Here is a 15,936-nt window from a genome sequence, read left to right as displayed (position 1 = left end):
AGGGCACAGGGACTCTCCAACCTCATCAACAACATCAACAACAAAGATAGGAAAGCCAGGTTCTTTGAAATATTCTATGCCACACCCATCCTCCGGACACTCAGGGTGACCGCACTAATAAATCACACTGTGCCCTACAGCTGGGACCCCCCTCCAGTCTACAAGATATGGAGGGACTTTGCCTTCAGGACAGGATTGTCCGCAGCTGGGCTGGCCTCATGGAAATACAAAGACATTATGACCTTCACAAGGTCGAAGGAAACCATTACTCACCCCAAGGCCAGCACAGCCGTGGACTCCAAACAGGTTTGGAAAAACATTAATCATAACAATAAACAAAAAGACATTGCCTGGATGGCTGCTCATGGTTGTCTCCCCACTAGGGAATTCTTGCATAGGCGGCACATCGCAAAGACTGAGAAATGCCCCCACGGATGCACGGACACAGAACACATTAACCACCTGTTCTGTGAGTGCTCCGTGGCCAGGCGGGTCTGGGCCCTGTTTGTTCCCTCTGTCTCCCTAAACAGCCTGCTGACCCTGCCCCGCTTGACGGCCGAGAACATCCTGTATGGTCCTCCCGGGGGGTGCACAACCCCCCAACTACAACAACAGTGGAGGATCATCAGCGCCGTCAAGCAGGTACTCTGGGAGACGAGGAACATCAGGGTCTATCAGAAACAGAGCGTCGACCTGACAACCCTGAGGAGGAGAATCACCCTCTTCCTCAGGGACCATGCTATTATTGACTTTAAAAATAACCCGGATCAAGCAAGAGCGGTGTGGGGGGTGGAGAGATGGAAGGACGTCATCCTCTAAACCGCCCCCCATGCCGCGCCGCATCGCCCAACCCCCCCCCCACCCCGGGCCTACCTCACTACACCACCAGTTCCTGCAATATCACCTTCACCACCGTTCCAGCACAAGCCCTGGTCAGCAGTATCACCATCACAAGGGCCAGGAGAGGAGCAGCGCACAACACCAACAGGGAAGTTTACTGCACCTTCCACCACCTACACATGTACACAGCACTGACCCACTTCCTACCCTCACCAGAATATCACCACACACAACCCACAGCCGAACCAGCCGTCTCTGCCAGCACCACCAGCACCAGGATGACCAACACCACTGGGTCACAGGGAAGTACTGATCACCCGCCTGACACCAAAATGCACACTACACAAACCATGCACACCTCCCTTCTCTCACTCCTGTATCTTTTCAGGCACATGTCATATCCAGCTCTGACACCTACCCAGGCTTCCAGACCCAGGAGCAGAGACCGGCTGGAACCACCACGTCACCCCAGCACCAACCCCAGGTTCCAACTCAGCGACCCCAAACCCCCTGTTCCGGGCCCCCCCCCCCCAACTCCAGGCCCCCAGCTACAGGCCCAGTCCCCTACCCGCCAACCCCCAACCCCCAGCCCGGAACAAGCTGAGAAGAGCCAGGGAGCTTTTTTCCTGGATAAGTTGTGTACAGGTTTTTCGCCTCTGCTTGCCTGCCATGCGCCGAGCTCTCTGGGCCTCTCCTCGGGGGCCTCCGGTCGGCCTGCGTGCTCGATCTACTCCGCCGCTGGGGCGCCTGGTCCGGCTAGCCTCGTGAAGGGCTACAGGAGCCTGAGCCTGGTGGGCTGGGCCGGATGCGCCGGTGGTGGGGCGGGTCGGGTGAGTCGGGTGTGTGGGGTCCCTCGGGGGAGGGAGGTGGGGGAGCCACGGCTTTGCACTGGTGGGCAAACTGGATAGTAGTCGCTCTACAACTAGAGGGCTGCAGGGGAATTTTTTCCCGGATGCACAGCGAACAGGTTTTTTACCCCTGCCTCCTACCGACACTGGAACCTGGACACTGAACACTGAACACTGAACATTACACTACACTGGACAATACACTGAACACTGAGCACTTTAGTTAGGTTAATGTTGGTCGTTGTTGAATGTAATGTCTTAAATGTCTGATTGATTGATGATTGATTAATTGATTGTATACATGGTGTTGTGTTTTTATAAAAACCAATAAAAAACACCTTTATTGTCATACAACAAGTACAATACAACAAAATGCAGTTTAGCATCCAACCAGAAGTGCAAATAGTGATATAAGGGCAAGATATAGATATAAATAGAACTGTGATTCCTCGAATGAGAATCAGGCTTGTGTCATCAATGTTCACACAAGCCCGAATTGGAAATTCTCAATTAATTTTTTCTTATGAATACTGAAGGATAGATGATTCACTTACTTAGACAGATATTGTAAATCGATTTGCATGAAGGCTTCAGTTAAATGTAAAAAAACAACAACATTAAATTAAATTAAGTATCAAACCGGCATCCTTCAGACCTCTAGCTGGCTGCCTTAACCCCTGCGCCCCTTTTACACCTTTTTATTTATCTATCACACTATCAAACTGTATAGAGTGAGTGAAAGAAGGATTTTTTTATTTTGATAGCCTACATGACAAAGTCTTGGACTCTATGCAGTCCATCAGACTTGCATAGGATAATATCTGGCTAGGTTCAATTGAGACAAATAACCCACATACACTCATCGTATGTGTAAGAGGATATTTTTTTTTAGGATTTGTTTACTCCTAAACTACTAGAGTAAAAGACAAATTACATGCTATATGAGTTTAGATCTATGAGTTTAGATTTAAAAAAATGATCCTCTTCAGAGTCTCAGATACTTCCTGGGGGTGCACATACAGGATGACCTGTCCTGGAAGAACAACACAGTAGCCACCATCAAGAAGGCACAACAGCGGCTCTACTTCCTGAGAGTCCTCAGGAAGGAACACAACAAGCAGGAGATACTGGTGGCCTTCTACCGCGGCGCAGTGGAGAGCATCCTCACCTACGGCATCTGCAACTGGTTCTCCAGCTGCACAACCGCGGAGAGAAATGCGCTACAGAGAGTCGTGAGAACAGCCCAGAAGATCACCGGCGCCCCCCTCCCCTCTCTGGAAGAGCTGTACAACACACGCTGTCTCAGGAAGGCCTCCAAGATCTCCAGAGACCCAACCCACCCTGGGTACGAACACTTTGCCCGGCTGCCCTCGAAAAGGCGGTACAGGACCATGGCCGCAAGGACAAACAGACTGAAGCACAGCTTCTACCCCAGGGCCATCCAGGCCCTGAACACAGCAAAGACCTAGGTTCTGGGCCCTGGACAGTCTGGACGGATTGATGGCAGCTGCTGGATTGAAAAAATCAGGTGTAGTGCTGAGGCACAAATGTGTACATTTCAAGCCTGCAAACTGCGACACTTTAAATGAATGTGCAATAACACTATGTGCAATATGACAACCCTAGTCGTCTTACCTGTACAGTATAGTATAGTGGATAGTGTACATAGCCTTTATTTATGTAAACCAGCTCCTTTCCCTTCTTGTTTTTTTGTTGTTTTGTTTTTCTTTCCTAGCACCAGGGGAGCCACCCCTCCCAAATGTCGTTGTTTGGTACCTGTACTATAGCAATGACAATAAAGACCATTCATTCATTCATTTATTTGTTGATATTTGACATAGACAGTATATAGTGCACTGTAATGGAACATTCCAATAATGATTTATTGAAGGACACAAATCAACAGATCACATCAACACATCATAATCACAAGCATAAATTAATCAAATGTACCTTTAACATTTTATGCTAGCTCTAAGCAGCTGGATTAATGTATTTGTTTAGCCCAATTTGTTTTAGCATCAATGTAAATGTGTCAGAGAAACGTATATACACACCCATAGTCACGGGACAGAAATGCCTGTTTATCAGGGTTAGTCTTTATTATGACCTTTACAGGCAAAATAAACTCAACTGCATAGAGTCAAGACACTTGAATGTAACTGAACTTCAACATGGAGTAGTAAAGAGCTCTACAGGATGTAGGCCTTGCGCCCATCGATGTCCCCTGAGGTGGAGTAACCCATGTCGTTGACGGGCCAGCTTCCTGGACTCGGGGCCAGGGAGCGGATGATGTGCTGGAAGTGGACTCCCTCGGGGGTGATCGCCACGCGGGGCAAGTACAATCTGACGTGATTATCCTGACCCGGCCAGAATGCATTCGGGTCGGCACGGCGACAGGACGGCGCCTTCATGTTCCTGATCCAAACACATACAAAGCACACATTTATGTAGCGGGGGTGATCGGTGGCTCAATCGGTAGAGCCGGTGTCTAATGATCGCCAAAGTCGGCAGCTTGCAGCGGTTCGAATCCCTGGTGGGCCGCGTGTCGAAGTGTCCCTGAGCAAGGCACTAAACCCCTAATTGCTCCGGGGTCGCCTGTGACCCGTTGCCTAGACACCATAAATGCATTTCGTTGTACTCTGCAATGACAAACTTTGAATCCCATAATGCCTAAGACTATAGAAGAATATTGAAAACCACAAATCCCAATGGGATGTTAAGTGGATGTTTCCAAGACTACTGTCGGTGGCCGCTTGCCATAGTAACAGAGGAGGATGTGACATCATTATCTGGGTGTACTCTGTCTTGTGTCTGACCTCGCCGCACAGGCCAAGCCAGTGGAGGACACACATGTTACATTAACATTAAAGTAACACACTGTATGTGAGTGTAATAATAATATGACCTGTATATCTGTACGTGGACGTGCCGATGAATGAAGCCGCTACTCACGTCTCCTTGCTAACTTGGCGTGGAGCAGCCTTCACCCCCCACCTAGGTCTGCTGTTGCTCAAGCTCATCCAGCCCCTGTGACGGCCGGACCCCAGCTGCCTCAGGACAGGACCCTCAGGATCGTCCAGGACATGGTCCCCAGGGTGCAGCAGCACTGAGGAGCAGGACAGACACACACACGCACACACACATATGAACAGACACACACACACACATACACACACACATGCACACACACATACACGCAGGCACAGACACACACACTCTGTTTTGTTTGAATGTGTCAGAGTAATATAACACTACTCTATAGGTCATTGCTTAGGTGCATCTGTGCAGTCTGAGTGTTTATGCATGTTTGCACATTTGGTACTATGTTTCACCTCTCTCCAGTGTGGACTGGTTGACCGTGACCCCCTTGATGTGAAATCGGTCCAGTGACTCCAGGTACTCTCTCAGACACTGCCTCCTGAACCTGTCCACGGCATGGCCCGTGGCCCCCCGCAGAGAGGACGGGTGGGGGTGGGGGTGGGCACCCTGGGTGGAGTTCCCTGTACAGGCCGTCCTCACGTCCTGTAAACATGACCCCGAGGACGTCAGAGGCACCTCTATAGATATTAATATCCAGGCTAGACTATATTTCTATAGTGGAGAAAATGCCCGGTGGAGAGATTTTGATCTTTAACTCTTAAGGGAGGGAGGAATTATTCTTAATCATAGAATTAAAATGTATTTCGTCCGGCAACATGGTGTTGTTGTCCTTGTAGCGGCATTGGTTTGGAACCACACATTTGTGAGGTAAGACATGTCAACACAATATATGCTCCTTATTCCAAAGCGCTTTATAATGGCATTTCATTCACCCATTCACACACCAATGGCGGCAAGCTACCATGCAAGGCGCCGGCTCGCTCATTGGGAGCAATTTGGAGTTCAGTGTCTTGCCCAAGGACACCTCGAAATGTGGCCAGCCGAGGTTCAACCCCCCCCCCCCACCCCCAGTCTGTCACTCCCCTCACCTTCCCCCTGGAGCGGTGGTGCCGCTGGATGTGAATCTGCTCCTCCTGCTCTCTCTCTATCTCCCTCGCCGTCACGTCCCCCCCCCTCCCTGCCGCTCAGACTGGACACTATAGGCTAACTCAGATTTCTGGTTTATCCTAATCTTTTGTTATACACTGAAGCAATAAGCACCACCTTCCCGAACACAGTTCTGAGGTTCTCTCTGCTGATGATTTTAGAGGGAAGTAAATAGGTTTTTTAATAGGTTTAATAAGTCTAGAACATGCAACATCTTGACCAGCTCGATTCTAATTGACCTTGGTCTCAGGAGGTGTCAGAGGAAAACGCGGGACTGGTGCAGGCGTCCTCTCCGTCTGTTTCTCTCTCTCCAGAAGCAGCATCTCCAGCTCAGTCACCCTAGGCTTGTTGTTAATCCACTTGGTCAAATCTGCGATATTATCTCAATCTTGACGCAAACGCCTCCTTTGGGTAATCCAGTCTTGCAGATTCGCGACATCAATCCCCCTGTCTCGGTCCCCAGCTGCTGACTCGTTGAACGGCAGATCACTTCTTATCAGAACTTGGCGTGGAGGGGTTTGCCCCGAGTTCAATGTGGCCATCGGCGGCGCAATGATAACCCTATGCCTTGATTTTGCGGGACCGAAAGCTCTGCTGTTCATCTTGTACAAATATGTCTGGAATAAATCTCTCTTTTGTATTCCCTGTAGTTGCTCCTCTACGCCTATTTCTAAATCATCCCTCTCGTCTACGCCTATTTCTAAATCATTATTAATTTCTAAATCATCCATCTTTTCGATATTAGTTAACTATAAATTGTCTTGTCTTGACCTATAAAAGGTAAGATTTAGGCCAATTGTAAATGCCGATGTTTTGCTTTTGGCATCTCGGTTACTCCTCTGGGCTGGTCTGCTCCTACATCGACTCGCGTGTGTTTACGCATGGTAACCATGGCACCTGTAGAGGCGTTGAGGCTCGCGTGTGTTTACGCATGGTAACCATGGCACCCGTAGAGGCGCTGAGAAGAAGACACTATATAAATAAACACTACAGGTTCCGGTAACTTTCTCATCTTTCTCTTCCTTCAAATAAACGTAAAGGTACACCAAATAACACCATGGTGTCAATATTGTGTTGCATGTCTATGGGCAGAGATCTGTGCCACTAGAAACTGAATTTGAATTACTGACATTTGAATTTGAATACTTTAATTGAAAAAATGAATTTGAATCACATAATTTGAATTTGTATTGTTTAACTTGAATAACTGAATTGAAAAACTGAATCAAGTTAAAGAATACAAATTAAAATTATGTGATTCAAATTAATTCTTTTAATTAAAGTATTCAAATTGAGCAATTCAAATTCAAATGTCAGTCATTCAAATTCAGTTTCTAGTGACACATATCTCTGCCCATACATGTCTGTCTATATTATGTTGGGCACAGACAAAATAATTCCGATTATAACAGATAATAACAGATTTAATAAAATCATCATTATCATCATCATCATCCCCACCATGTTAGCTCAAAGATCATAGTGTAAATAGTTTTGACTTGTCGGTGGGCAATACTACTCTTTCGGATCAGATTTGTGTGGATAGTAAACAGGGTTAAATGAACACTCCCATGTTTACCTCTGATTTACTATCCAGTGTGACTAGCTGGCTGTGTTGCTGAGGTCAGCGGTTAGCTAGTCATTAGCTGATAACGTTGCGCGGTCCTCAACCTATGTGATAGTAGGAGTAGGCTATGTATGTATGTGAGTGTCTGTGTGTGTGTGTGTGTGTGTGTGTGTGTGAGTGTGTGTGTGTGTGTGAGTGTGTGTGTGTGTGTGTGTGTGTGTGTATGTGAGTGTGTGTGTGTGTGTGTGTGTGTGTGTGTGTGTGTGTGTGTGTGTGTGTGTGTGGGCTGGGCTAGCCCTGCAGAGCGCGGTCTAACACGTGCTCATCCTGCACAGGGAAGGGCATGGTGACCCGTAGCTGTCTCTGGTCCTCCATGGTGCGCTGGATGGTCTCATAGGCGTTTGAGTTACCGGACCAGCACCGCCGAGCCACCTGCAGGGGACGAGGCACGTGGAAGGTTCAGGAACTCGAGGAACATAATCCTCATATCAGGGTGAACAACATGGATAGCAATTGGATTCGACATCTGGGATCTACATGACATGTGCCCTCACGCTGGGCATATTTTGACACATCCCATGTCTGAGAACAAATACTTGAATACTAAAATACATCCAAATAAAATACACCTCTGTATTTCTATCTCCCAGGCTGCTGTCCTGTCCAACCAATCCCTGGCTACTCTCCCTCTATCTCCCTCTCCCTCTATCTCCCTCTCCCTCTATCTCCCTCTATCTCCCTCTCCCTCTATCTCCCTCTCCCTCTCCCTCTATCTCCCTCTCCCTCTATCTCCCTCTATCTCCCTCTCCCTCTATCTCCCTCTCCCTCTCCCTCTCCCTCTATCTCCCTCTCCCTCTATCTCCCTCTCCCTCTATCTCCCTCTCCCTCTATCTCCCTCTCCCTCACCCCGTTGGAGACGTCCCAGTTGAGCATCAGGCTGGCCCGCTTCGCCGCTTCCTCCGAGCCGTCCAGGAGCAGACCGAACCCTCCGTTCATCACCTCGCCCCTAGAGGGAGACAGAGAGACACAAAACAGTCAGAACTGGAAAAGAGGAGGGGGCAATGAGCGGAGGCAGAATCTGTTTGTTTTACACCGTATCAAAGTGGATATCATTAGGGCCCTGAGAAGCTGAGTTTTCCCTGTTCAGGGGGGGGGGGGGGTCAGGAAAGGTTTCTGGTTCCTTGATATAAATAGAGATTGAGAGGGTCAAGACTAAAGGCCCTCACCAGCCGACTCCTCCTCCGTTGTGCAGGGAAACCCAGGTGGCTCCTCGGAATGCGTCACCCACAAAGTTTTGGACGGCCATGTCTGTCAGGTAGGAGGGGGGGGGGGGGGGGTGAACAACTCGACAAAGAGACACTTTCACACAAAAAGTGTGACACTTTCTTTTAGTCATTGCTGCTGCTGTTGGACCAGGTCTCTCTCATGAAAAAAGAATTGAGACATCAATGAGACTAACCTGAGGTTAAATCAATAAGATCACATGATCACGGAAACAATGGCCGTCCAGACGATACGTGTGCTGCGGCACGATACGTGTGCTGCACGTTTTACCTGCGCAGAATGCAGATCCGTCGTACACGTTGGAGGTCTCTCTGAAGGGGCTGTCTGTGCCGCTGACGTCGTGGTGGTCTCGACTGATGACCACCGGTGCCTGTTCAGAGAAGGAGAAGGACAGTCCGTCACCAACGTCACTCACTAGGGGTTCATTCCCCCGCTGCACACACTCAAACCCAAACCCAACAGGCTGTTCACAGCTCATAATGTCAATTCACACAAGCTATGACGTCGACATAGAGAAATGAGCGAGACTGTTTTTGTAATGCGAGAAAAAACAAACAAACGAACTATGTTCTTACCGACACCTTCCCATCAGCAATAGCTTGATTGATGGCCAACGCGATGCAGACACGGCCTTTCTGGTCTGAGTAGAGGATCCTGGCTTGGGAGCCCACCACCTACAGTATGCATATAGAACAACCAGACATAACCTAAGACGTTTTCATTGTATGTCAACTGAACCGTTGTATTCTTATCTGTCCTCTATCGACGATTAATTCATATTTTTAAAAAGTTATCCTTTCTTTCATATTTTTCTTTTTATTGCAATTGAGATTTGACAGGCAGGATGGGTGAGAGAGAAGGGATGACATGCAGGATATGTCCGCGGCTGGAATCGAACCAGGAACCCTGTGGGTTACATGGTCGACGCTTAGTGCGCTTACACCACCAAGCACCCTGTTGACAATTAAATTGACCCGGGTTATTATCCGACAGGCTACCATGTTGTGTTTTCCCGCCTCTCGGATCCACCGAATGTTGTCGTTGTACTGCTGCCGGACTCGCTCCGTCACGCCGACGCTGCTCTCCTGCAGGACGGTGGCAGCGATGTCGTCAGTCAGCGCCAGGTCACGGGGGTCGCCAGAGGTGCAGACCCAGCGGAAAGGCCCAAAGCCCAGGGAGAAGATGTCTCTGTGGGCGGAGTCAGAGAGGGTGAGGGTTCACAGAGGCACTAGAGAGAGAAGGTCAATGTCCATTCACTGTTCCCTGCTCCTGAATCATCTAGGAATTATACAACAAGTCGGCTGACCTGGGGGGGGGGTCAATAATACGCACACTCTAATCCATGCGTACGCACATAAATTGGAGAAATGAGTAACTGCGACTCCGATGGCAGAAGGATGAAACTCGAGAGACGCTTTGAAATTGATACCATTGTGTAAAATGAATCGAAATATGACCTCATGTATTATATATGAAGAGTTCCCTGGAGTGCACAAAACATATTTGTGTGCACACTGTACTTATCTTCGCCCTTGTCCTGTAGTACATATCACACTGTAAATCTTGTACATATCATATTGATATTCATGCATGCACACATATTTACTTTTTACATTCATATTCATTGCACGTACACTGACTTTATACTTATACTTTACTTATATTCACTGTAATACCGTATACTGTCCCACCATGCACTGTCCATACATTCATGGCTTTTGCACTATGCACTCTTTGCACTGGTTGCCGAACTGCATTTCATTGACTTAGTACATGTACTCTGCCAATGACAATAAAGTTTGATCTAATCTAATAATAAATAATAAATAAAAAACATGATTTAGGATAATAAATACGTCGTAGATATCTGTTTTTGCCTTTTGTTCAGTTTAATCGGGAATCATATTTAATTGGATCTTTACAATACTTGCATGTTAAGAAATGTATTCTCATAATGTGAACAACAGTAGGACAATTCACTTTAAACTGATTCCGTTTTCGATGCCTCAGACGGGCAGATACGAGTACAGAGTTTCATATATTGTTATCACGTTGTGCAGAACTGTTGCGCAGAATTTCACTGGGTGGAATATCTTTTTTCATTGTCATCATGCAGTCAGTATAGATTAATTAGGGGTGTTTCACTGATCATTTATAGGCGACTATAATGGGCGTTAAAAGGGTGGGACAAGACGGTCGTGTGCACAACATTTTTGAGTTGAGTGATTTATAAAGGGAAAAATATGTGGGAAGTCCGTGTGCACTGTTATAAATCAGAGTATTTGTGTGCGTAAACGTTATGACTTTAGTACGTATACGCAACCTTTTCACGCCAGTCCTACGCACAGTTTTATAACTGATCCCCCGGGTCTTTGTCCTGCTGCTGACCCCACATGACCCACACCATAAGTACTGTACACTTCCCCTGTGCTGTCTCAATATTATGGAAACTTAATGGGCAATGTTCTAAACATCTAACTATCCAACCTGCCCCCCCCGCCCCTCACCCCATGATGTGCTGGACATAGGAGGGGGGTAACTAACTAACTATCCAACCTGCCCCCCCGCCCCTCACCCCATGATGTGCTGGACATAGGAGGGGGGTAACTAACTAACTATCCAACCTGCCCCCCCGCCCCTCACCCCATGATGTCCTGGACGTAGGAGGGGTAGCGGAAGTCTGTTGCTCCACCCCCTTCCTTCCCAACCGCCGCTCCTGAAAAGAGGGAGAGAGAGAGAGAGAGAGAGAGGGGACCCAGCTTTCTCTTGGATTCAGGGGATCAATATTGTTAAGTGTTGTGTGATCTGTCCATTCCTGTGTGTGTGTGTGTGTGTGTGTGTGTGTGTGTGGACTGACCAGCTCTCTGGGCCTCCAGGAGGAAGGCGTTGCCATAGTCCCAGAAGAACATCCCCGCCTCTGACAGCTTGTTGATGGCTGCTACCTGCCTCCGCAGGCTGGGGGGGCAGACGGAGAGACAAAAAGCTAGAGCAACCTTCAACACCATCCTCCTCTCACCCTTCAACACCCTCCTCCTCTCACCCTTCAACACCCTCCTCCTCTCCTTCAACACCATCCTCCTCTCCCCCTTCATCACCCTCCTCCTCTCACCCTTCAACACCATCCTCCTCTCACCCTTCAACACCACCCTCCTCTCACCCTTCAACACCATCCTCCTCTCACCCTTCAACACCCTCCTCCTCCTCTCACCCTTCAACACCACCCTCCTCTCACCCTTCAACACCCTCCTCTCCTTCAACACCCTCCTCCTCTCCCCCTTCATCACCCTCCTCCTCTCACTCTTCATCACCCTCCTCCTCTCACCCTTCATCACCCTCCTCCTCCTCTCACTCTTCAACACCCTCCTCCTCTCCTTCATCACCCTCCTCCTCCTCTCATCACCCTCCTCCTCTCACCCTTCAACACCCTCCTCCTCTCACCCTTCAACACCCTCCTCCTCTCCTTCATCACCCTCCTCCTCCTCTCACCCTTCATCACCCTCCTCCTCTCACCCTTCATCACCCTCCTCCTCTCACCCTTCAACACCCTCCTCCTCTCCTTCATCACCCTCCTCCTCCTCTCACCCTTCATCACCCTCCTCCTCTCACCCTTCAACACCCTCCTCCTCTCACCCTTCAACACCCTCCTCCTCTCCTTCCTCACCATCCTCCTCTCACCCTTCATCACCACCCTCCTCCTCTCACCCTTCAACACCCTCTTCCTCTCACCCTTCAACACCATCCTCCTCTCACCCTTCATCACCCTCCTCCTCTCACCCTTCAACACCCTCCTCCTCCTCTCACCCTTCAACACCCTCCTCCTCTCACCCTTCATCACCCTCCTCCTCTCACCCTTCATCACCCTCCTCCTCTCACCCTCCATCACCACCCTCCTCTCACCCTTCAACACCATCCTCCTCTCACCCTTCAACACCCTCCTCCTCTCACCCTCCATCACCATCCTCCTCTCACCCTTCAACACCCTCCTCCTCTCCTTCATCACCCTCCTCCTCTCCTTCATCACCATCCTCCTCTCACCCTTCAACACCATCCTCCCACCCTTCAACACCCTCCTCCTCTCACCCTTCAACACCCTCCTCCTCTCACCCTTCAACACCACCCTCCTCTCACCCTGCAACACCACCCTCCTCTCACCCTTCATCAACACCTTCCTTAACTCGAACAGCTGCTCTAGCAGCAACACTCTTCGTAAAATGTCCTTAGGTGATCAGAGTAAGCAGGAAAACAACATCACACTTCATGCTCATTATTTGGAATATGGTGTTATGGTGTGAGCCCAGGCAGTGACCTCTCGTGGACCGCAGTGCGGAAGTGGTCGGGGTCAGAGGCCATGAGCTGGTTGGCCTGGCGGAGGCTGAGCTGGGCGGGGTAGTAGCCTCCGCTGAACGGGTTGTGGAGGGAGGTCTGGTCTGAGCCCAGGTCCACCAGGAGCTCCCCCGTCCTCTCGTACTCGGCCAGGAGCCTCTCCCTGACAGGGGAGGAAGGCATTAGAAAGGCATTGATCAATCAGGATTTTTTCATGAAATTGCCTCAATTCAATATTATTTGTTACTAATCCCCCAAGGGGGAATTAGAGGCGATGCCTTATTTACCCATTACCATGTCATGTACAAACCACTTCAAGTGTAGCACATGATTATTTATTTTTTTCTGTAACAGTATTTGTCGACGAAATGTGATATATTAGTAGATGTATTCATAGATTTGTTTTGGGACGAGAAACCTACAAGTTATACATTTGACTAAATAAGTGAATCATCTATCCACCAGTCAGTGAATCACAACAGACAGCAGGAAGACACAAGTCAAGAAAGTGGTAGAAATGCTTATGCTGTTGCTTTCTATCAAGTATAATGTCAATGTACTCATGCTAACAGTAGCCTAATATTAATCCCCTAGAAGTCCAAACCGTCTATATTTTCCAAGAAACAGCACAAGCATATCTAAGATATCAACGGAGTGAGAAAAGCTGAAATATGACTATTTCTAGAATGAGTATCCTTATTGAGATGAAAAAGTCATGGGAAGTCTATTGGGGCTTTTCCACTAGAGGGCTGACCCGGGTCAGCCCGGGCTGGCCTGCTTCTTTGGCGCTTTTCCATTTGTCGGCCTGGGTCGGGTCGGGTCGGGTCGGGTCGGGTCGGGTCGCTTCTTTAGCTACCCATCCAGGGCAGGAACCTTTTTTGAGACCCGGAACCTTTTTGCCAGGCTGCGTGTGACGTGTGACGCTGCACACCGTTGATTGGTCAATGGAAATCGTCATCCCATGTTCATAGATTTCATCACTAACCGCCATTTTTAAATACCACAACAGATTTCGCTCTAGGAAAATGTCACTTACAGTTTCTGTAATAACGTATTAATAAAGATTAGAAAAAATATGATAACCATCGTATTATCTTAGTTTAATGTCATTTCAATGCATCATAGAACTTTTATTTACAACAAGCATAACCAAAAAATCGCTATTATGGCGATGTGCTGTGCTGTCCCTCAGTCCAGAGCTTCATCATCCCCCTTCTAAAACTGCCATCTCCCCTTTCCATCCCTTATGCCATTTTATCAATGAACATTGTATTACTGTTATTTCAACATTTAAGTCTCTTTCACACATAGTTCCCTGTAACTTCAATGGAATCCCAAGCTGTGCCGTCCAGCCATTTTCGCCGTTCACTCATGAGTCAAATGCCGGTAGATTCGCGTCTTGTCGGCGTTTCCCTGGTTGCGAGATCTAAACTACTAGAACTGAAATCGGCAGGTAACAGGCACGTAACATCCATATGCTGTATATATAAATAAATATATTTGACTACCAGCAAGACACCGGAGCACTCTATAAACGCGGAGATTGGAGCCCCGCGTCAGTCAGCCTTTTCGTAGAAATACATCGCTTCCCAATCCCTGGTTGCGAGATCTAAACTACAAATCTACTAGAACTGAAAGCGGCAAGTAGGCTAACAGGCACGTAACATCCATATGCTGTATAAATAAATATATTTGACTACCAGCAAGACAGCGCTGCACTCGTATCTATCAGCCTGTCTGTATGTCATAATGATGTCGTGGAATGGTCATTGAATGCCGATGCTGAGATACTGTGCTGATGGACCATTCGCTGACTGTCTTAATAAATCAAGTACAGAGATTCCATTTCCGACCCGTGTTGAACATCCTATTTCCTTGTCAAATCGTGTATGCTGTGCACCTAATCTATCCTGAGATGACACAACGCATTTAAGATCACAATCCTCAATAGATTGATTCCATCGTTTTACCGACAAGAAGATTCTACAATCTATCAGCCTTTCCGTAGAAATACATCGCTCCCTGTATAACGTTATATATCTAACGTTACATGCTTTAAGGCTGATCTGTGCATGACGGTGCTGCATTTTGACATAATTCTTATCGCATTTCCCCCCGTTGTGCTGTGCTGTGCTGTTCCATAGTCCAGAGCTTCATCATCCCCCTTCTAAAACTGCCATCACCCCTTTCCATCCCTGGCGTCATTTTATCAATGAACGTGGTATTATACATATTTACATATTACATATTTGTTGTTATTTATGGAAGTGTCCGGTTGCTGGAGGAACCAGGACGCCGGCTACACTGCACAGTTTAGCCCGAAATAGAGAGAGTGCTTTACACCCCGAGAAGTTATGCTTTTAACCGTAAACTCAATGAACCGGGAGTTCACCCGCTGCTGCTCGCAGCACCGCGCCAGCTGATTGAAACTCCCTTTGACAGCGGTGGGAGAGAAAAGTTTTAACAGGGAATTCGCTCCGCGCTGTGTCGACCGTGATAGCAGTGTCGTATCGACACCATTCAAATGGTTTTGGATTCCCTGTTCTCTCCACTATCCGGACACGTTTGAATTGTTATCCTAACCCACGGTAAACCGAAGTTATTAACCCGCAAAGGGTGCCTCCGGGCACTGTGTTTGTCCGTGAATAACACGGCACACAATGATACTACAGTTCATAAAGCAGACAAGTGAAGGCAGTGGTTTTAAGGGTTCAAAAAACATGACTTTATTATGTGTACATAGCTTCCTCTCTCTCTTTCTCTTTCTCTCCAAAAAAACCACGGTTAATAATATACCACATGCCGAGGAAAAAGTATACGATAGCTTCAAGTTCCTCCATGTTGCTATTGTTGTGGCTGTGTTGTGTCTCGTGAAAATATACGTCACCACCATGGCGCGCTTTTATGACGCGTAACTCCGCCTACTATCGCCTACTCCTCCTACTCGTTCCTGGTCTGTTGTGTATAGTGGAAAACCAGAACTGTTCAAAAGCGTGCCGAAGCGTACCGAAGCGAGCCGACCCGACCCGAGCCCGGCCGATAGTG

General features: G+C 48.0%; 2 protein-coding genes across 2 annotated transcripts in view; both read right to left on the bottom strand.

Moving 5' to 3' along the window:
• Positions 1 to 3,510: 3,510 nt before the first annotated feature.
• Positions 3,511 to 6,609, bottom strand: LOC308172960 (uncharacterized protein; the record flags this gene model as incomplete). The annotated part of the gene is made up of 4 exons (XM_080547925.1): positions 3,511 to 4,106; positions 4,644 to 4,797; positions 5,024 to 5,282; positions 6,553 to 6,609. The coding sequence occupies 4 exons, from the start codon at positions 6,607 to 6,609 to the stop codon at positions 3,881 to 3,883; spliced, it is 696 nt and encodes a 231-aa protein (XP_080404051.1). The 3' UTR covers positions 3,511 to 3,880.
• The window catches only part of uroc1 (urocanate hydratase 1), a 14,986-nt gene continuing 4,726 nt past the window's right edge, over positions 5,677 to 15,936 (bottom strand). The window contains exons 11-19 of the mRNA XM_080548625.1: positions 12,875 to 13,054; positions 11,426 to 11,523; positions 11,212 to 11,284; positions 9,567 to 9,756; positions 9,144 to 9,242; positions 8,839 to 8,938; positions 8,511 to 8,592; positions 8,191 to 8,290; positions 5,677 to 7,716 (exon numbers count right to left, since the gene is read on the bottom strand). Coding sequence (XP_080404751.1) covers positions 7,576 to 7,716; positions 8,191 to 8,290; positions 8,511 to 8,592; positions 8,839 to 8,938; positions 9,144 to 9,242; positions 9,567 to 9,756; positions 11,212 to 11,284; positions 11,426 to 11,523; positions 12,875 to 13,054 — 1,063 coding nt within the window. The 3' untranslated portion in view covers positions 5,677 to 7,575. The remainder of the gene's footprint in view (positions 7,717 to 8,190; positions 8,291 to 8,510; positions 8,593 to 8,838; positions 8,939 to 9,143; positions 9,243 to 9,566; positions 9,757 to 11,211; positions 11,285 to 11,425; positions 11,524 to 12,874; positions 13,055 to 15,936) is intronic.

The sequence above is a fragment of the Nansenia antarctica genome (genome assembly GCF_963989245.1).
Source record: "Nansenia antarctica genome assembly, chromosome: 18".
Lineage (NCBI taxonomy): Eukaryota > Metazoa > Chordata > Actinopteri > Argentiniformes > Microstomatidae > Nansenia > Nansenia antarctica.
Note: the sequence above shows the minus strand (reverse complement) of the source record. Positions and strands in the feature narration are given on the sequence as shown.